The 21012-nt window shown below is 46.5% G+C and overlaps 1 protein-coding gene across 3 annotated transcripts in view; it reads right to left on the reverse strand.

The window, feature by feature from the left end:
• Positions 1 to 1923: 1923 nt before the first annotated feature.
• SVOP (SV2 related protein) overlaps positions 1924 to 21012 on the reverse strand; it is an 86776-nt gene continuing 67687 nt past the window's right edge. For 2 of the 3 annotated variants that reach the window (XM_007180083.2, XM_007180082.2), the window contains 6 exons: positions 18341 to 18417; positions 14942 to 15049; positions 10913 to 11024; positions 9917 to 9998; positions 6973 to 7062; positions 1924 to 5534 (listed from right to left, as the gene is read on the reverse strand). In XM_007180083.2, coding sequence (XP_007180145.1) covers positions 5328 to 5534; positions 6973 to 7062; positions 9917 to 9998; positions 10913 to 11024; positions 14942 to 15049; positions 18341 to 18417 — 676 coding nt within the window. In that variant the 3' untranslated portion in view covers positions 1924 to 5327. The remainder of the gene's footprint in view (positions 5535 to 6972; positions 7063 to 9916; positions 9999 to 10912; positions 11025 to 14941; positions 15050 to 18340; positions 18418 to 21012) is intronic. The other variant, XR_450826.2, reaches the window with a different exon arrangement.

The raw sequence follows: 21012 nt of genomic DNA on the forward strand, positions 1-21012 counted from the left end.
AACACCATTTTTGACTAAAGTGATTGCCCATCCTAAAATTCCCCAGGGAAAGTGACCCCTACTGGTCGAGGTTAATTGTCAGCAGGAACACTACATGGCCCAGAACACAGTGAACTCACAAAAATACATGGCCAGGAAAGTCTCTATTCAGACCCAAAGTGACCCTCCTTTTTGTAAATGGTAAAGACCTCTTTGCAATGTGGTTTCCTCTCGATTCCATTCCAAGATTCAGAATAGAAGGAGCATGGGGAAATTCTGCAATCCACATGGCACTGTAGGACATGTGCCTTGATGTCTTCATTTTTCTTCACTTAACATTCCTGCTCCTTCCCCAGTGGTGATCTACAACCATATTTACAATGAATTCTTGGCCACTTGCTGAGTTTATAAAAGTTTATCTTTTCTCATTGAATTGTTTTGGAACTTTGGTCAAAAATCAATTGACCATAAATGTAGGGGTTTACTTTTGGACTCTCATTTCTATTCTATTCATCTGTATATCTATCCTTATGCCAGGACCACACTGTCTTTTTTTTAATACATCTTTATTAGAGTATAATTACTTTACACTGTTGTGTTAGTTTCTGCTGTACAAGGACCACACTGTCTTGATTACTTGTAGCTTTGTAGTTAAGTTTTAAAATCAGGAAGTGTGAGTCCTCCAACTTTACTCTTCTTTTTCAAGATATTTTTGGGCTACTCTGGGTCCTTTTAGTTCCATATACATTTTATGATAAGCTTGCTAATTTCTGCCCAAAAAAGCCAGCTGGGAATTCGACAGGGATTGTGTTGAATTTATAAGGTTAATTTTGGGAGTACTGATTGACACCTTAACAATTTTAAGTCTTCTGATCCATGGTCATGGAATGTCTCTCCATTTATTCAGACCTCTGATTTCTTTCAGTAATATTTTGTAGTTTGCAAAAGTCTTGCACTCCTTTTGTTAAATTCATTCCTAAGCGTTTTATCCTTTTTGATGCTATTGTGGGTGGAACTGTGTCCTTACTGATGAATCTGGGAAGCGCTCTGTTCTCTGGCATGGTGGGGGTAGGGGTATATGAAGTGGTTCATCATCAAAATATTCTTGATTAATTTAGAATGATTATACGTGATGTATCCAGATGTTCAAATGTCAAGGAATCAGAATATAGTAAAGTACCAACGGTGACTAAATCCGGCTGTAACCACTGAATCTTTGAAGAGCTGGAAGGTGCTTCAGAATGTTCTAGAGCTTTGGGATTGGCATCCTGTGTGCCTCCCACAATACTCTGCATCCCTCCATTAGCGCCCATATCAATCTGTGTCCCACGCATCTACGTTCTCCCCACTACGCTGTGAGTGCATGAAGATAAGGACCATGTCTCAATTCTTTTTCGCATCCTCAGTGTTGAATATCATGCCGATACATGGTGGATACTCCGTGTATACTGACCACATGCCATGACATGACCCAAAATAGAGTTATAATGAACAGACTCCGAAGTTTACCTATGTGCTGCTGTGGGTTCCAGGCATACCATTAATTGTGCCACCAGTAGTTGTCATGGCCAAAGCTGCCATGTTCGTGCCTTTTGATCCCACCTCTCCCTGACCCAACTGATTGGACCAGGATTGGAACCAACACTGAACTGGGCCAATCAGCTTTCTCTCCTGAGACTTTAGAAGTGGGACACCGAACAGCTGAGTCAGATGTGTTTGCAGAGCCGAGCCCTGGTGAGCCCGAGCCATATGCATAGTCAGGCATATGCAGCGGCCATGAGGGGTCAATAGGAAGCCAGTCTGCAGAGAGGGACAGAAACCAGGGCCACGGATCCAGAGAGAGGGCTGCCTCAGGCCCTGGGGGCTCTCCAGGTCCCCGTTCCATTTATTTCAGTGATCTTTCTAACCTTTCAGAGGCTGCAAACTGGTCGCCCATCAACCAAATCTGGCCTACAGATAAATTTTATTGGAGTCACACATTTAAAAATTTAAACAATCCAACATAATAAAATTAAAAAAAAATTGATCTTACATACTAAAATTTGGAGATTTCACATAAGAATCCAGATTCCTGTCTTGAAAATCAGGCGATTCTATGGTACAACAAAATCAGCTGGAGCTGAGTAGTAGCTGCCCCCTATGTCCCATACTCTGCCACAACCTTCCCCTCTTCCTGTTGTTCCTTACACTTCTGTTTCCCACATTTGTAGTCCCCAGGAAATTAACTACTGTTCCCAGTCTTATATTAAATCTGTACTGCTTGATTTGAATTAATCTGAGTACAATTTCTATTCCTTGCAACTAAAACAGCCTTGATGAGAACTCTGTCAAGGTTTCTCTCAACTATCTCCCATCCCACCACTATTGTCTTCCTTCTACCAGAATCTCCATTTTGTGTTCAAGAGGCTGTGGGTATCCCTTGATCCTGTGGGAGACAGGCCGTTCCTTCCCCAGCCCTAGGGGGGGGCTCATGCTGGGATGGGCATGAGACCCAGGTTTTACCAATACAAAGCAATGGTAAATCTGCTGCGGGATTTCCCTTTCCAAGCAAAAACAACAGACCCTTTAGAAAGAAAACCTTCTGTGACTGCTTCTTCCCCATTCTAACATCTTTGAAAAAAACTTGATGCCTGGCACTTTGGCAGCTATTTTGTGACCATGAGGTTTCACACATAGGGTCAATGGGCAACATGCAGAGGACGGCAGAGAGGAAAGGCAAAAAGAAGCTGGGTCCTTGATGACATTGTTGAGCTGCTGAGCCTTCCCTGGAACTCTCTGACTCTGGGCTTGTTGTCAAATGAACAATTAATATTCTAACGGGTTAAACTACTATTGGTAGGTTTTACTGTTGCTTGCAGCTCAAGGTTATCCCAGTCCTTTGATGTTTACTGTAGTAACCAAGGGATGATCTTATCCTTCAAGCCTCTCTGTTGCTTAACATTATTTTAAAATAATGCATATCCATATTCATTTCAAAGTCCATCTCTAAGATACTCTTTTATCTCACTGCCAACACATCCCATTTATGTATTCCTGAGCATACTTGAAGGGAAAGAAAGAAACCATATAACCCTGGCTACATTGAACATCTTTTGCCATTTTCTAAAATCTTTCCTAACACTGAGAGAAACAGATGACATTTCCAGTAATGAAAAGGGGAGTTTTTGGACAGTTCAAAATTAGATACAAAGGTCTTCAGCTAAAGGTCTCACGCATTTCAGAGGTTTGGGCAACTTTTGTGGCAGCTCTTGTATCATTCAATAATATCGATTTCATAAAAGGGCAGGCAATTTAGAAGGCCAAGAGTTTTCACCTTTCATTTTCTCAACAAGAGAAAACCCACAACTACAAGCCTCTTTACTCCAGCCCCTGGAAAACACCTCTGCCCACCAAGCCCTCCTTCCCCACCGCAGCCCCCAGATCCTCCAGGTTATTTGAGGGTGAAGCGAATGGACTTGCTCATCCGGCAGTGTCTGGCCAGCTGGAAGGCAAAAAAGACAAGCAAAGGTTCTTAGTTACCCAGGAGAGCTCAGCAGACCAGAAATAATGAGAGCTTTAGCCACTCATGGTCCAGGGAAATGTGGGTGTCAGAGACAGGAAGCTCTGCCAAGCTGCCCCCTCTGACCGCCTGGGTCTAGGGGGCTGCAGTACATATATTCAGGGATGTGGGATGATTTGCAGTTGATCTAGGACCTGGGCCTGAAGAAGTCACCCACTGTGACCTCCACACCATTAGAAGGAAGCGTTGCTTCCAATAGACTCAAAGTTGGCCGCCAACTGTGCACCTTTTCCCCCTTGCTGGAAAGACTATCATATTAAAGCAAATGAAAGCACTGAGCTTACCCTACATGGACAAAGTTGGCAACACCGTTAGGCTGAACCGTCACTAGGATATTGTGACAAACGAACAAACTTCAACCCTTGCAACGTCCATCACCAACATGTTTTAATAAAGGTGAACGTACACATTTGGCTTCCTCGGAATGTTCACTTCAAGCAGATATCTCCAAGCAGACGGTCAGTCTTCTCTGGCCTTTGATGGGATCTGGCATCTTCGTCTCTCCTTCCCTGGGTTCCTGCCTTCATGACGGGGAAAAGGCTCGTGGAAACCAAATCGTGGAGGTGGATGCTGTCTGCTGAGACACAGCATCAGGCCTTCCTCTGGAGGCCAACCCCCAAATCCAGTTGACCTCCCTTCTCTTTCTTTGAAAATGTACATGTTTCACACATCTGGGCCCTCCCGTTCCTCCCTACCCATGGTATCCATGCCGTGGGGTCCATCGCTGGAACCCCAGGAGCTGCCTCTGTGGAAAGACCAAGGCACCCCTTGACAGCAGGGACGGCAGAGAATCCAGGGAGGAAGGATTCCTGGTCCCCTGGCCCGCACGGGAGCAGGTGGCTGGGGGGAGCATCTTTCTGTTTCTCGGTCCATTTGGCCACCCACCGCGCTCAAACTCCAAAGCACTGAAACCTGACTTAACTGTTTTCTTGCCCCAAGAGTCACCAATCAGCCTGACCAACGAGGGGGCCAGAAAAGAAGACCCCGGCGTGACCTTTGCTGCTTCCAAAGGGGAGGCCCCTGCTTTGGTCGTGGGCTTGGTTCTCACCTCCCTTTGGCCTCCATCCCCAATTCCTGGGGGTAATAGCTTTCTGAGGCTGTCATCTAGTGCAAGCCCAGCTGTCCCCATGGCCACATTTGGATCCCCTGAAGCCAGGGACAGCAACTCCAAGAGGGGGCCAGGTGGAGGCATGCGGCTCAAGTTCAAATGCATGTCCATCGGCCAGAGTCTCCGCTACTCAGCCCTGGGAAGGCAAAGCGAGGGGCCCCTTCCCTGGGAGCATTTCTCAGACCCAAGAAAAAGCTGCTTAGGCCACATCCAGGTCACCTGCAATTTCAAAGAAGAAAGCCTGGGGCCGGGGATGCAGGAGAAACCTAAGAACAGGTCCAGTGGGTGAGTGGCAGGTCTCACAGGGGTCCCGGCCTAGAGCGTATCTGCAAAGATCCTTTGGTTGTTGTTCACCGAGGCTGTGACCGGCTGACTCTGGATGGTGTCCAGCTGGCTACCGGCGTCACCGGGCACTGCTGAGGTGGCACTTTTCCCATGCAGATCCACAGGTTATTAACAAACCTCCACACACACGGAGAACCCCCCAGAGCAAATGCCTCCCCATCCCCGGATGGATCTCGATAAATATGAGCAAACAGTCAAGACACAAAACCTCGCTGGTCCAGGTGGTACCTTTGGGTGAGTTCTTGATGTGGGCAGTGACGATCAGTGCCCCAGCCGGGCTCCAGCAGCTCCCCGCTCTCTACAGCCTCAAAAACCAGCTCAGCCCCCCATCGGTCACTACTCCTGAGAGCCCGAGTTCGACCTAGCGACACCTGTGCCGTGCGTCCCTCGGCCGACCATCTCCTGGCCCCACTCCCGATGGCTAGACTCCTGCAGTCCACGGCCTTTGGTCTCAATGGGCAAAAAGCAGGAGGCCAGGGCAGCCAGGAGGCAGCAGCCACTGTAAACCACCAGCGTCAGGTACACGGACGATTCCAGCATCACCTGGGGGGAGGGAGATGCACGCCGGTGAGAGCATCCCTTCTGACGCACAGGCACCACCAACCATACAGATAATATTGAGAATGCCAGGCCCTCTTGTAAGCCCTTTTTATCACTGGACTCCCATGGAGTCCTCACGACAGTTTTATTAGGTATGTCCTCCACCCCCATTTTACAGAGGGAAAAACTGAGGCTCAAAGAGGATTAAGCAGCGTACCCAAGTTCATACAAAGACTAAGGATGGGGCTGAGATTTGAACCCAGACCCCATCAGGCTCAAGAGTCTATTTATTCTCTCCCAAAGCAGCATGTCTGCTGACTTCCTAGCTCGATGGCCCAGGGCACATCACGCAGCAGAGCTAAACCTCATTTCTTCATCTGCCGAACGGGCAGAAGAGCAGTAGCCATCTCCCAATGAGAAGATGCCTCACTTGACACCATGCAGGCACATGGCAAGCTGTCAACCAGTGCTAGTTAATAGTGACGTACAATGGCCAAACACAACGGTACCGGGGACAGAACGACTTGGCTAAAACACGTGTTGGAATTCTATTTACACGAAATATCCAGAAGAGGTAAAATTCATCCAGACAGAATGTAGACCGGTGGTTCCCAGCGGCTGGAGGAGGGGGAGCTGGGGAGTGACTGCTTAATGGATACGGAGGTTTATTTTGGGGAGAGGAAAATGTTTTGGAACTAGATAGAGATGGTGGTTGCCCATCATTGTGAATGCGCTACATGCCACTGAATTGTTCACTTTTATTTTTTAAATTTTATTTATTTATTTGGCTGCGCTGCGCAGCTTGCAGGATCTTAGTTCCCTGACCAGGGTTTGAACCTGGGCCCCGGCATTGGAAGCACGGAGTCCTAACCACTGGACAGCCAAGGAATTCCCCGAATCATTCACCACCAGGGAATTCCCTGAATTAAAATGGTTAATTTTATGTTAGGTGACTTTTACCTCAATTTTTAAAAAGTGATAAAAACAGGAAAAAATGAATTGGATATTAAAAAAGCAAAAAGATTCCCAAACAAGCTCCCCCCAAAAGGAGAGAAATGTTTCAAGACACAAAGAGCTGCAAAATTCTGCAACGACACCAAATCATCCAACTCAGAAATCAGGGACTGGGACATTGGTTTCCCACTAAGGCATGGTGGCCTGTTTATTCTCATCCAAATTGTTTTCGGCCAAATCATCGGAAAGACCTGAGTTTGATTCCCAGCTCCTCTACTTCACAGCTGTGTGACCTTGGACAAGTCCCTTGACCCTTCTGAGCCTCAGTTTTCTCATCTGCAAGCAATACTTCTTCGTAGGATGGGCTGCTGGGATGAGATCAGGTAATGCACGCCAAGGTCAGTGCAGAGGCTCAGGGTACAGTAACAGCCTGCCACGCAATGGCTTTTGTCACGCCCACCCCCTCTGTATTTGGGGTGACACCTACCTGAGCAATGAACGGGGTGATGAGCGCGCCCACCCTTGCCATGCCGCTGCAGGTGCCCAGGCCCAGAGCTCGGGTCGCCGTGGGGTAGACCTGAAACAGCCGCCAAAGTGGCCGCACTGAGAAAATGCAGGCCCCTCCCTCCTCTCCGCCTCGGGGAATGATGGGAATCCCAACCGCCACCCCACACCCTGCCCCCGGGGGCAGGTGGGCCTGAATTAGGGTCAATCCCTCAGGGGTTGGTGATACCAAGAAGGGGTGGGAGGGCAGGGTGGGGAGTCTCACCCCGAAGGGGACAGGAAACTCAACAGATGAAGAGGGCAAGAGGCCAAGCTGGGGGTGGGAACCTAGGAAGGGGGTCCTCCCTGCCCTGGGTGGTTATATCCAAATGAATAAATGAATAAGTACTAAATTCCTATTTTTTTTTTCTTTCTATCATGGAGAATTTCAAGCACAGACTAAAGTAGAATGGTGTAATCAATCGTCTAGGACCAAGCCTAGAGGACCTCTGTTAGTTTCAATCATACTCTCTCACTTCCTTCCCCTCCTAAATTACACGAAGCCAAATCCTAGAGGTGGTATAATGTCATCCACTAGATATTTCTGTATATGCTGCTTTGAAGACTTTTTCCTCTTAGAAAAAGACTGCAGACATTTCCCATGTCCATATTTGGTCTTCTCCAGTAGCATAATTTTTATTGGCTGCACAGAATTCTATCATTTGGATCAATCATCATTTATTGAACCAATTCTTCATTGTTAGGAATAGCCAGCTGGATTAGTTTAAGCCAGGAGTCAGCAAACTTTGTCTTAAAGGGCCAGAGAGTAAATAATTTGGGCTCTGTGGACCATCTGGTCTCTGGCAACTACTCAGCTCTGCCCCTGTAACACAAAAGCAGTTGTACACAACAACAGCACATGAAGGGCTGTGGCGTGTTCCAGTAAAGCTTTATTAATGAACACCGACATTTAAATTTCATATAATTTTCACATGTCAAGAAATATCCTTTTGATTTTGCTTTCAACCGTTTAAAAACATAAAAACCATTCTTAGCTCTTGGGCTATCCAAACACAGGCAGCAGGTTGGATGTGGCCCACGGGTCGTAGTTTGCTGAGCCCTGGTATTTGTCCCTGTAGACCTTGGGCCTCCCAGTCCCTGCAGGTCAGGCAGCCTTCTCCTGGTACTCTTCTGGGAGGCTCCAGCAATCAATCCACAAGCCTTTGTTGAGGGGACACTAGGCCAGATGAGAGTCACAGAGTAGGAGACCTAGGCCCTGCCCATAGGGAGTCTTAGTAGGAGTCTCCCTGGGGGACAGGCAAGGTGGCATGACTAAAAATACCAAAGAGGCGCACAGACACTGAGGGCAAAATGAAGTTGGGGGGTGGATCCTGGAGGGCTTCCTGGAGGAGGCAGCATTGGAGCTGGGCCTGGAAGGTGGGGTGGAGGGAGCAGGGCTCAGGATGATGACTCAAAGTGAGGTCTCTGGAGTGCTGTGTAGACCTGAGGGACAATCTAGATGGCTTCTTCCCCTGGCACAGCACCTGGTATATACTATCCTCTCCCTCCCTTTGACCCTATCTAAAATAAGATGAGATAAAATAAATACAAAACAAGTAACCCATAATCCCCGAGTGTGGGAAAATGGACACTCTCAGACGCTGTCGCATAGAGTGTAAGTTCAGGCAACATTTTAAAGGTTGATTTTTTTTTTTCAATCTTTCTCAATGTTTGTAATGTTTATTATAGGCTTTAATTCAGAAATTCCACATCTTATTTATTCTAAAGAAACCACACATGTGCACAAGGATAGGTAAAGCTGTTTACCTTCATACTATAATAGTGAAAAGTTGGAAAATGATTCAAATATCCATTGGTAGGAGAATTGTTACAAAATTATGATTTGCCCATACTATACTGTATAATATAGTATAGTATGTAATATATATGATATAGTATAATAAAGTATATTATATAATATAAAGTATATATATTCTATAACAAAGTATAGTATATAATATTGATATATAGCATATATATTATATAGTATAATAAAGGACTGTACATAATAATATAGTATATAGATTACCATATAGTACTGTACAGAACAGTATAGTATAGCAGCTATTACAAAGAACAAAGCAGGTCCATATGTCCTGTGTTCCTTGTCTTCCATCTTCCCCTCCAGAACCTCTCTCTACCCCTCCCCACCTCATTCTCTGCCCTGGGGGCTGGCCACTGTGGACCACCAAGGGCTCCAAGGCTCTCTGCCTTCCAGTTGGGTTCAGCCAATGGGAAGCCCCAGTGGGAGATGGGCGGGAGGTGGGAGAGAGAGGCCAGGGTATTTATTCTCCTGCTCCTTCCGTTCTAGGTTGCCTAAGGGCACATGTGTCCCTCAACTAAAGGTCACAGCTTTTCTCTGCACAGCTCCCTCCTGGGACCCTGAACACCCCGTCTCTTCAACCCACAGGCCTTAGGTGGTAGCTGTGTCCCCAGCCACCTCCACCTCCTTGTGAGCTCTGGGCACCGCTCCATCACTTTTTGGTTTCCCTAACCCCTATCCTACACCACTGTAATCCGTCCTTTATTAAACTCATCTCAGTTGCTCAGTTACCCAATTTGATACATGCACTAACATAAATTAGGAAACAATCTGGAAGAATATACACTGAACCATTCAAGAAGGTGGTCTCTAGGAAGGCAGAATGTGAGGCCCTTTAGTTTGGGGGTTTTATACAGTTCTGTAACATTTGGAACTTGGACACTGACCATAACCTTTTATAAGCAGAAAACAATGACTGAACGGAAGTCTGAAATAATGAAGGCCTTCACAGCCGCCACTCAGACTCAAGGACAAATTTCACTCAGAGGAGCCCAGGCCGGGTGTTTCCGGAAGCAGGGCCCACCGCCCCCTTCCCACCCTGGCTGCTCCCAGGCATTCCTCCTACCTCAGGTGTGTAAACATAAGCTGCTTGGAAGCCTCCAGAAATAAACGCTCTTGCAATGAAGAGTAACAGAGTGAGCATATTTCTAGGAAGAGAAAAAAAAAGCAGATGAGCAAGTATTTTTTCTGACAGTTTCTTTCAACAAAGTTTTATCTGCCCAGGTAGAATTTACACCCTAGAAACTGGCAAAGCCCATGTCACCCAACACACCATCAGGCAGGCACGCAGACACACGCATCCCAGTGGTCTCTCGGAAGACCTGCTTTTATAAGTTCATCATTCTCCAAAGTTCCCGGCTGAGATGCCCAGGGTGGGGCACGGCTGGGGTGAAGTGATGTAAATAATCCAAAGTCCAGATAGGACCTAGTGGGGGCAGGAATTGAGCCAGGAACCAGCTGAACCAGGGAAAGGAAACTTCTCTACAGTATTATGAGGATAATCCTGACCCCCAGCCCTCTGTTCCATTGTTCCCATAATGTCTTTGAATATCAACATTTCCAGATCTAAGTTAACCTCTCCAGACCTTTCACAGATCTCTCATCTGTGGTTCGGTCTGCGGCCTCTTGGAGATCAACACAGGCCAGTTCCATATTTTGAGGCTCTTGATAGATGGAAAAAATGGAGAAATGCCAAAAGGGGATTATAAAACAAGACCTTGAAATATTGCCATGGAACAAATGAACACTTTTAACCCATATATGAATTAAACAGCTATATGCATGATCTTATTGGGAGATGATGTCAAAAGTCTAAATGTAATGGTGTCGGAGCAAAATTTGGACCAAAGTGCCCTCCTACCCCCACTCCCATCAGAGGCCCCCACTTTGAGCCCAATCTGTTGTCCAGTTATGAAGCAGCCAAGAGCCTCAGGCTTAGTGAGGGGCTGGGGGGGATCCTTCAGGTACCCCAGGGGGTGTAATCCACAGTCTGCAGGCACAAAGACCTGACCACGAGCTGAGAAGTAAGCCTGCTGGCCAGAGATCTGAGTTCAAGACCCACCTTCCAACACAGATAAACAGCAAGAGGCTGCAGAGGGAGAAGATGACGAAGCACAGGGCCATGGTCTTCTTGCGGCCCAGGCGGTCGATAATCCAGAGAGTCACAAGGACACCTGCAAGGGAGCAGGGGAGCCATGGGAGGCAGCATCTGACGTGAGCCCCGATAACCCCACCTCCTGGTACCACACCCTGTGTAATCCCCTCCTCTTGAGAGTGGGCTGGACCTCATGACTCACTTCTAATGACTAGAATACGGCAGAAGTGATGGGATGTCACTTCTTTTTTTTTTTTTTTGAGTCAAAAAATTTTATATCGGGAATTCCCTGGCAGTCCAGTGGTTAGAATTCTGTGCTTTCACTGCTGAGGGCCTGGGTTCAATCCCTGGTTGGCAAACAAAGATCCCATAAGCCGCGTGGCATGGCCAAAAAAAAAAAAAAATGTTTTTATATCAATATTTATGACAAAGACTTACAACAGTGTAAAAGCAATCACTTAAAATTATACTTTCCATAAATGTCATTAATGTTACTAGATGTTGACAAACTGCTTAAAATGCCTTGAGGGACTTCCCTGGTGGTGCAGTGGTTAAGAATCCGCCCACCAATGCAGGCGACACGGGTTCGAGCCCTGCTCCGGGAAGATCCCACATGCCGCGGAGCAACTAAGCCCGTGCGCCACAACTACTGAGCCTGTGCTCTAGAGCCTGCCAGCCACAACTACTGAGCCCATGTGCTGCAACTACTGAAGCCCGCGCACCTAGAGCCCATGCTCCACAACAACAGAAGCCACCACAACGAGAAGCACGCACACCGCAACAAAGAGTAGCCCCCGGTCGCCACAACTAGAGAAAGCCTGCGTGCAGCAACAAAGACCCAACACAGCCAAAAAATAAATAAATAAATATATTAAAAAAGGAAAAAATGCATTGAGTTATATGTCTACTGCAAAGTATATCCGTGAATCTTAGTCAGTGATTAGGATTATAGCTTTTTAAAATCAATTTATGCCAGTCTTAAAGACATATATCCATATGTCACTAGGGAGGTCACTTCTGAGATGAGCTTATGCAAGACTGACGTCTGTCTTGCTGGCACTTGCCCTCTCCCTGGCTCTTCTCATGAACTTGCCTTGATGGAGAAGGCCACCTGGCAAGAAACTGAAGGTGGTCTCTGGCCAACAGGCAGTGGGGAACTGAGCCTGTGGTCCAACCAACCCTGTGGAATTGAATCCTGCCAACAACCACGGGAGTGAGCATGAAGCAGACCCTGCCTCAGCTGAGCTTTCAGATGAGACCACAGATCCTGGGTCAACACCTCCATTGCAGCCTTGTGAGATACACTGAAGCAGAGGACCCAGGAAAGCCCAGGCTCCTGACCCACAGAAAATGTAATAAATATGTGTTGTGTTAAGCCACTAAATTTTGGAATAATTTGTTACACAGCAGTGGATAACTAATACAGGCACCAGGGGAAGCCTGAATAGTGGCATTCACTGAAACTAGGCAGCAGACACCTGGGCTGGGGGTCAGAAACACGTAGGTTCTAAGACCTCATCTTGCCTCTAACTTGTCATGTGGTCTTAGGTTCGTCCCTCCCCTTCTCTGAACCTCAATCTTCCTTTTTTTTTTTTTGGCCATGCCCGGCAGCATGTGGGATCTTAGTTCCCCAACCAGGAATCAAACCCATGCCCCCTGCAGTGGAAGCATGGAGTCCTAACCACTGGACCACCAGGGAATTCCCTGAACATCAATTTCTTCATTGGAGAAGTAGGACTAAATAAAAATAACATTCTCTACCTCAGTAGAGGTGGTATAGCATATTGCTTGATAATAATAATAATAATAATATAATAATAAAATCTGGGCCAAGCACTTTTACATCTATTATCTCATTCAATCATCAAAACAAACCTCTAAACTATAATGGAAGAGAGTAAAGAAAAGAATATAGACATACACACATATATATATGAATAACCAAATCACTTTGCTGTATACTTGAAACTAACAATATTGTAAATCAATTAGACTTTAGTTAAAAAAAAACCTCTACAAAGCATGCTAATAGCCCATTTCCCACTTTTATTCAATCAATACATTAAGTACCTACTGTGTGTCAGGAGCTGTTCTAGGAGCTTGGGATGTGTCAGTGAACAAAACAACAAAACAATACATGTAATAATAGGGAAGAAGAATCTGAGTTTCAGAAAGGTAAAATCATAGAAATGGTGAATGCTTGAAGTCCCGAAAATGGCAGCTGGCAATGCTGGGTTTAACACCAGAGGCTTTAATGTTACCTGCTAAGCTATATGGGAAAGATAGACAATGTAGCATAGGAGTGGACTCTGGGCTCTGGGGTGGGAACACAGGTCTTAGCTCTGCCAGCTGTAGGACACTCAGTGTCTTAGTTGGGTTTTCCCAGAAGCAGACCCCGGTACAAGGGTCCGAGTGCAAGGTGTTTACTTGGGAGGTCATCCAAGGAAGCACCAGTAGGAGAGTGGAGAAGTGAAACGGGGAAGGGACGCAACTAATAAGGGTGCATATCAAGCAAGTTACCACCATGGGAAATTGCTGCTGGATTCCACTGGAGGGCTCTGGGAGTCAGCGCAGAACGTGCACCTTAGAATTCTACCTGATAGGCGAGGAAATTGGGATATTTATACACTGGTTGAAGGCTGTTCCCAGGTGTTAACTCCCTGGCACCTGCAGCCACCTTTCTTGCTTTTAGACACTGAGGCTTTCAATTCCTCCTGAGATAGCCCTCAGGCACAGAGATGCAGAAATTGGCAGCTGCAATTGGCAGGAACCATTTTTGCTATACCTCTCCAATCCTCAGTTTCTTCAGATGTAAAATGGGAATGATACTACTTCACAAGATTAAATGAGACCATAGCTGTAAAATATTTAGCACCAGTGCCTGATATATATACAGTAAGCAATCAGTAAATACCAGATATTATTATTTTTGTAATAATACTATTTTTTTAAAGGAAAAAGATAGATCACCTTTGCTTTATGTGCAGGTTTGGATTTTTAACATCCCACCGATCCTTTCCAGTGTGACTGGTGTTGGGGAACAATTCTCCACGGGTCTCTTGTATTTCTGCACAGCTTGTGAGCGGAGGCACTAGCTGCCCTTTGGTTCCAGGCTAGCATTTCAAGGTTGTTTGTATAGCCAACAGCCTTGGAAGATAGAGATACTGCCTCCTTCTAGAGCAAGGGGAAGGTCTGTTTACTGCCCAATGTAATAAAGATGATGTCTCTCTCCAGGGCAAAGGCTGAGCAGGTTTCCGGCAGCCCATTATAAAAGATTTGGGTTCCCGAAGTGTGAGATGCCTGAGCTGTGTTGCAAATCCATTGCACGTGTAAGATTCGCCTGGACCCGTCCTCATCATCCCCATGGGACTTGGGGGCAAGAGGAGCCAGCACTAACATACTACTCAGGCTGCCTGCTGTGCCGTGAGTAATAGTCTTTCGTCTCTGACCCAGGGGTCTTGTGTCTTCTGCCCACGTGTGTGTGAAGCTGGGCAGCTTATCTTGTTAGCCTTCAAACAGAGTAAAACGTCAGCCTCTTCACAGTTCTTGACAACTTGTAGCTAAGGGTTGAAAACAAATCCCCAGCTTCCCTTAGAAATGGGATTTGCGGGCTTCCCTGGTGGCGCAGTGGTTGAGAATCTGCCTGCCAATGCAGGGGACACGGGTTCTGAGCCCTGGTCTGGGAAGATCCCACATGCCGCGGAGCAACTAGGCCCGTGAGCCACAACTACTGAGCCTGCGCAACTGGAGCCTGTGCTCCGCAACAAGAGAGGCCGCAACAGTGAGAGGCCCGCGCACCGCGATGAAGAGTGGTCCCCGCTTGCCATAGCTGGAGGGAGCCCTCGCGCAGGAAAGAAGACCCAACACAGCCAAAAATAAATAAATAAAAATTAAAAAAAAAAAAAAGAAAGAAATGGGATTTGCTTCCAGGCGGCACCAGGTAAAGCCGCATTCCCAGGATGCCCTGCCCCAGCCCACGTGGCACAGGTCCCTCACCTGGGAACTCAGACAGGGTGGTCCACAGCAGGTCCATGTAATCCTCTTCACTCAGGTACTCACAGGCCAGGCTGCATTTTGCCTCTACCGCCTTCTTCCGGCTGGAGACTGGGAGGTGGAGAGAGAGAGAGAGAGAAGAAGAGCAAGAGGCATGCGCAGTCTTGGGTCGCAGCCTCCTACTCCCCACGCCTCCTTCCCTGGGTATGATTTGGTTGGGATGCCAGGGAAGGAGCATGGGCTCAGGACTCAGACAGACTCAGGTGTGAATCCCAACCAGGAGTGTTAGAGCTTCATCTCTTTAAGGCCCAGGTTCCTCATAATCCTGGGGCTAATAAACCCCGGGGCAAGGTGGTTGAGACACTGAAAGCAGGTTGTGCATATGAATGTGCTTAGCCCAGAACTGGCACATACTAGGTGCTTTTGTGGCAGACAGACTCTAGGGTGGCCCCAACGACCCCCACCTATATTATCTGGCCCCCATTACTTCTTTGATCCCACCTTCTCTCTCCCTTGCTCTGCTCATACTACTCCAGCCACACTGGTCTCCCTGCTGTCCCTTCAATACACAAGGCACTTTCCTGCCTCAGGACCTTTGCACTGGCTGCTCTCGTCCTCCATTGCACTTTATATATCCCCATGACTAATTTCCTCACCCCTTTCGAGTCTTTCTTTAAATCTCACCTTCTCACTGAAGCCATCCTGACCACCCCACTTAAAACTCTGACTTGCCCACGGCCCCTTACTCTGCCCCACACTCCTGACCTCCCTTACCTCGCTTTATCTTTTTTCCCCCATATGATTTGTTAGGAAATTGAGTCAAAGACTTTGAAATGGGCAAAATGTCCTGTCTTGTGAACCCTTATAGGTTATCTCGGCTTTCATGATCTTTAAGCTCTTTTACAACTTCACGTTACGGAATACCAGTGCAAATAATTCTTGTCCATAAAAATGCAAGCCGTGTCTGGTGGTGATGCAATTGATTATTGCCTTATGCACACTGCCAATTTTTGCCTCTAAGTGTAAATCCATTTCAGCTTTTCTGATTGCCTGTATACATGTGTGTTTTGAATTCTCCTTTGAACCAACTGTAACCTCTTACTGGTGTTAGCAGACAATTCCCCATGGGTCTCTCATGTTCTCTGCCTGTTTTATAAGCAGAGGCACTGACTGCCTTTGTTCTGGACTATCTTTTCAAGGATTTTAGTTTAGCAAACAGCCTTGAAAGATAGAGAGGATCTCCCTTTGGTGCAAAGGGCAGGTTTACTTATGACCTTTGAAGATAGAGCATCTTTCTGCAGAACAAAGAGCTGGCAGGCTTATCATCTGGTATAAAAGATCTGGGTGCCCTAAGTTCAGGGTTCCTCTCATAACACAATCCACTGCTCCTTCCCTATCACTTTCCCACCCAGGTGTAAGAGTGAGCTTTTAACACGGGGTGGCAAATGGGGTGGCAAATGACCGCCTGCATGCCAAATCTGGTCCCCTGCCTGTTTCTGCCTGGCCAGCAGGCTAAGAATGGTTTTTACATTTTTTAATGATTTTTAAAATCAAAAGAAGAATAACATTTCATGACATAAAAATGATATGAAATTCAAATTTCTGGCTGTAAAAAAGATTTCCTCGGTGAGAATTCCCTGGCAGTCCAGTGGTTAGGACTCCACGCTCCTCACTCTCACTGCCGAGGGCCTGGGTTCGATCCCCGGTTGGGGAACTAAGATCCCACAAGCCGTGCAGCATGGCCAAAATTTAAAAAAAAGTTTTCCTTGGAACACAAGCAAGGCTTGCTTGTTTACATATTATCCATAGCTGCTTTTCTGCTACAATGGCAGAGCCGTTTGGCCCACAGAGCCTAAAATATTTACTATCTGGCTGTTTATAGAAAAACTCTGCCAACCCTTCCTCTATAACATCCCAATGGATCCCCTGCTTTGCTTAAGCAGGTCCACAGTTAGCCGTGAAACCAAGCAGGAGGCTGTGGGGCAAACCCTGGGTACGAATCCTTTCCATGTCCCCCGTTTCTTGCTTGTAGGAAATAGGCTTCATTCAAGCCTCCTAGACCTTCCCTGAGTTCCAAAGGGCAGGTTCAAACAGTTGCTAATCAGGGAAGGGAGGGGATGCAGAAAAAGAGAAGGAGCGGTCAAGAAACAATAGTGCAGCCTTGGGGCAGAGTCCTGGTTTCTCCTCAAGGAATATACAGAACAATATCTTTGAGTTCTTCTGCAGGAACTGAGGCCCTCACCCAGGTTGAGGATGGTAACTTCAGGCTGAGCACAAGATTCCTGGAACATCACCCAGTTCCCTCACCACCAACCAATCAGAAGAAAGTCACATACCCTGCAGCCCTCCCCCCCACCAAATTCTGCCTCTAAAAACTTCTCCCCCCCCCCAAACCATCGGGGAGTTCAGGGTTTTTGAGCACGAGTCACCCGTCCTCCTTGCTCAGCCCTGCCATAAACCTTTCTCTGCTCCAAACTACGACGGTTTCAGTTTGTTTGGCCTCACTGTGTGTCAGGCACAGGAACTTGTGTTCGGCCACAGAGGCAAAGGATTTAGGCTCAGTCAATACCAAACCCCGAATTTATAATTGAACTGCTTCCTCAGGGCAGTTAAGACTGTCCCACACCTCCCAGCGAGATGCGATTCTGCTGTATTATTAAAACTTTATACTAATAAACAAAACTATTAAGTCAGATTATAGAGGCTTCATATGAAAAAGATAATTGGACAAATCCCGCAAACAGGCAAGAATTTGATCCCTTTATCCCCCATCCCGAGTTCAATGCTAGGAATCTAATATTCCCTTAAAGACAGATTGGTTTGAAGTCCAGACATCTGTATATAGACTTTGGTCTTTATTCATTCCTTTTGTCCAGTGCTTCCCACCTCCAGCTCCACAACAGAATCACCTAGGGAGCTTTTCAAACCCACTCATGCCTGGGCCCTACCCACAAAGCCGCTGATTAAGTTGGCCTGGGCATTGTTTAAATGGCACTGCCTTTGTTGAAAAGCTCCCCCAGGTGATTCTGTTGTGTGGCCAGGATTGAGCTCCAACCTGATTCTCAGACTTGATGCACACGCAGAGGATGGCTACACAGGGTCACAGCCATAAAACTCAGGGCTGTACTTCACGGACCTCTTTAGGGGACATAAGATGTGATTCTGCTCTAATGTCAGGTCTACCATGACAAGAAGGTCCAGGTTCCTACAGAGCGTCTTGGAAACCACAACCCAGCTCTTTCATGCTCAGATTTTGCAGAAACTTTCTCCCTGGAGTTTGTGCGAGGCCAGGCCCTGTGAGGGCAGAACCTGGGCTGGGGGTGTGTGTATGACCTCGTGTGTTGGAAGTGGGGAGGGGCGGGAGGGGACGGTGTGAACTGCTAAAGGGCTGTTGATACTCACTGCTGCAGACATCTCCTGCCTGGAAGAGCTCAGTGGTGAGCAGAACTAATCCATAGTAAGAGAATGCATTGGAAAACCTGCCAGGAAGGAAGCAAGAAAGGTAAGGAAATGATGGGAGAAATGCAGGTCCCCATTCCCTAACCCCTCTGGAAGAACTTGCAGTTTTAGCAGCAGACTAGGCTTTGGGCTCAGGCCACACTGGGCCTTTGAGGGGCTTTCCTGGACTGCTTGAGCAGGAAGATGGTGGGTACAAAGCATAATGATGTGATAAAGGGAAGTGATCCTGTGTCCTTTGAAAGATCAAGAACTGAATTCTATCACAGATAAAGCTACCTCCAAGGCTGTTCAGTCAACCGGTAAGAGGAGGGGAAAAAAAAGGGGGAACCAAAACTTGGTAGAAAACAATCATTTTGACAGATGTCAACAGATGTCAGGGCTTCTGGATTGAGTTGAATAGGGAGGAGGAGGGAGATATATTTAATAATATAGGTAGCCCCTACTTTTTCGAAAGTTTGCTTTACTGCACTTCGCTTTTACGAAAGACCTACATTAGTACCTGGTTTTGCTCGCCAGAAGAAATCCGAAGAGGATTTTCACTTTTTTTTTTTTTTTTTTTTTTTTGGATTTTCGCTTTTACAAAAAAAGGGAAAAGCGAAAATAGCATCCAGCGCTTATTTTATAGAGGCAGCACTTGCCCCAAGCAGCGAGAGTAGCGCCACCAAGCTCCTTTCCCGGGAACTACACTCAGCACCTCAGCATCAAGCTGCCATTAGCTTTTTTTTTTTTCAATTTATTTTATTGAAGTATAACTGATTTACAATGCTGTGTTAATTTCGGCTGTACAGAAAAGTGATTCAGTTATACCTATATATACATTCTTTTTCAGATTCAAGCTGCCATTAGCTTTGAACTGTGTCTATGAGCATCTGTGCTTTACCTCCATTTATTTTGTTTCTTTTATTAGCAAGACATGTCCTCAGGTAATTACTTCTCTTTATGCCACTTCAGCTTAGGAAAGCTTTCATTGCAACGCTCTACTTTTGAATAGCAGGGGTAAAACTGTATGCAGAACTGGGCTCCAACTTTGCCCCTGCATTCCTGAGAGCTAAATCAACTCACCAAGCATTTATTAAACACCTGCTGTGTGCCCAGTCAAATGTGGAGTCTGCAGACTTCATGAGCATTTCAGATCAGAATGACGCAGTTAACTAATTCCCGACCGTCCTTGGAACCAGAATACTCGAGTCTGTAGGGCCGGAATATTCTCATCCTGTGGTACAGTTATGTGGGAGCTCAGTCATAATCAGAAGCCGATGATTACTTTCCTTGAGTTACAACATGCGCTCGCAAATGTGATTTCTATAGTATTCTAAAATTAGTCTCTAATTGCTTAGTATTTAAGTAGTGTCAGCCCAACAGAATCACATGCACTCAAAGATAGATGCTCTCAATTCTGTTTCCCCACCTTTTAAGATATCCTGCCAGCTCCATACTTGTACTGGGCACACAGCAGGTGTTTAATAAAGGCTTGGTGAGTTGATTCAGATCTCAGGAATGCGGGGGGCAGAGCTGGAGCCCCGTGCTTTGTATTATCAAAGCTTTCCCCTCCTCTTCCTTGCAGTTGACCTCTTTGAGAACACTCCCCTGCTAATTAGCACCTCTGCTCAAAGGTGAATAGGAAAAGTGAGAACTGTTGAAAACAGGACACATAGTCTCAACCCGGCTAATTTTGTGCACTGTTAATGCTGTAGAAATTACAGCATTAATGGTAGAAAGAATTGAAAGAAGGGCTGAAATTTGACTAGCTGTGGACTGTAAGGTAATTACTCACTACAAATGCCCTCCAGCCAATGCCAAGGTTGTTATTTAAGAAAAAGTGGAACAAGAACTGAAAGTTCTAAGAATGCCCATGTTGACCAAATCAGTGGTTCCCAAAATACTGGCCTTGTGTTGCTGGTGGTACCCAAGGCAATATGAATGGAGAGGGGGATGGATACAGAAAAAGTATTAAATCTCTTTGTGAAAAAAACAGATTCCTTTACGTTTCCTTTCGATTCTTTAATTGTATCTCAGTCTTACTTACGGGCTAACGAGTCCCTAACACCTCCCCTCTCTCTCTCTTTTTTTTTTTTTTTGTAATTTAAGGCAAATTTTAACAGATTTATAAAAGTCGTATATACAAAATACGTTTGAACTAACCCCCGTAGCTATACAACACACTTTTTACACTGCATCATGTATGTCTTAACCTGGAACACAGCATCCGTAAACCGAGGCCTGTTCCCCACTGTCGGTGCCATTATGGGGGCGGGTGTGGAGCTGCAGCGACACCCCAGGGGCGGCGCCAGTGACCTGGCACTTGGCTGTTGCCCTTGAATTTCCCTTCTGAGTGTAGAGACCCCGGAAGAGCTCAGAGCTCCGTTTCTGCAGCCGCCGCCGCCTCTGGTCGCCCCTGCGGCCCTGCTCCCTCTGCGGGGTCCCCCGCGCGCTACACGGACCACAGCACAGCACAGCTGAGGACGTGGCAGAGAGCAGGGGGCCGAGCACACAGCACTGAACTTCCTGGCTGCAGTGGTGTCAACAGAGAATAGCATGCCTGCCAATTTTAGCTGCTTCGAATGGAGTTAAGGAAAAGACACTTGGAATGTTTTGCCATTTGTATAACAGGTCAA

The sequence above is a fragment of the Balaenoptera acutorostrata genome, chromosome 13, assembly GCF_949987535.1.
Source record: "Balaenoptera acutorostrata chromosome 13, mBalAcu1.1, whole genome shotgun sequence".
NCBI lineage: Eukaryota > Metazoa > Chordata > Mammalia > Artiodactyla > Balaenopteridae > Balaenoptera > Balaenoptera acutorostrata.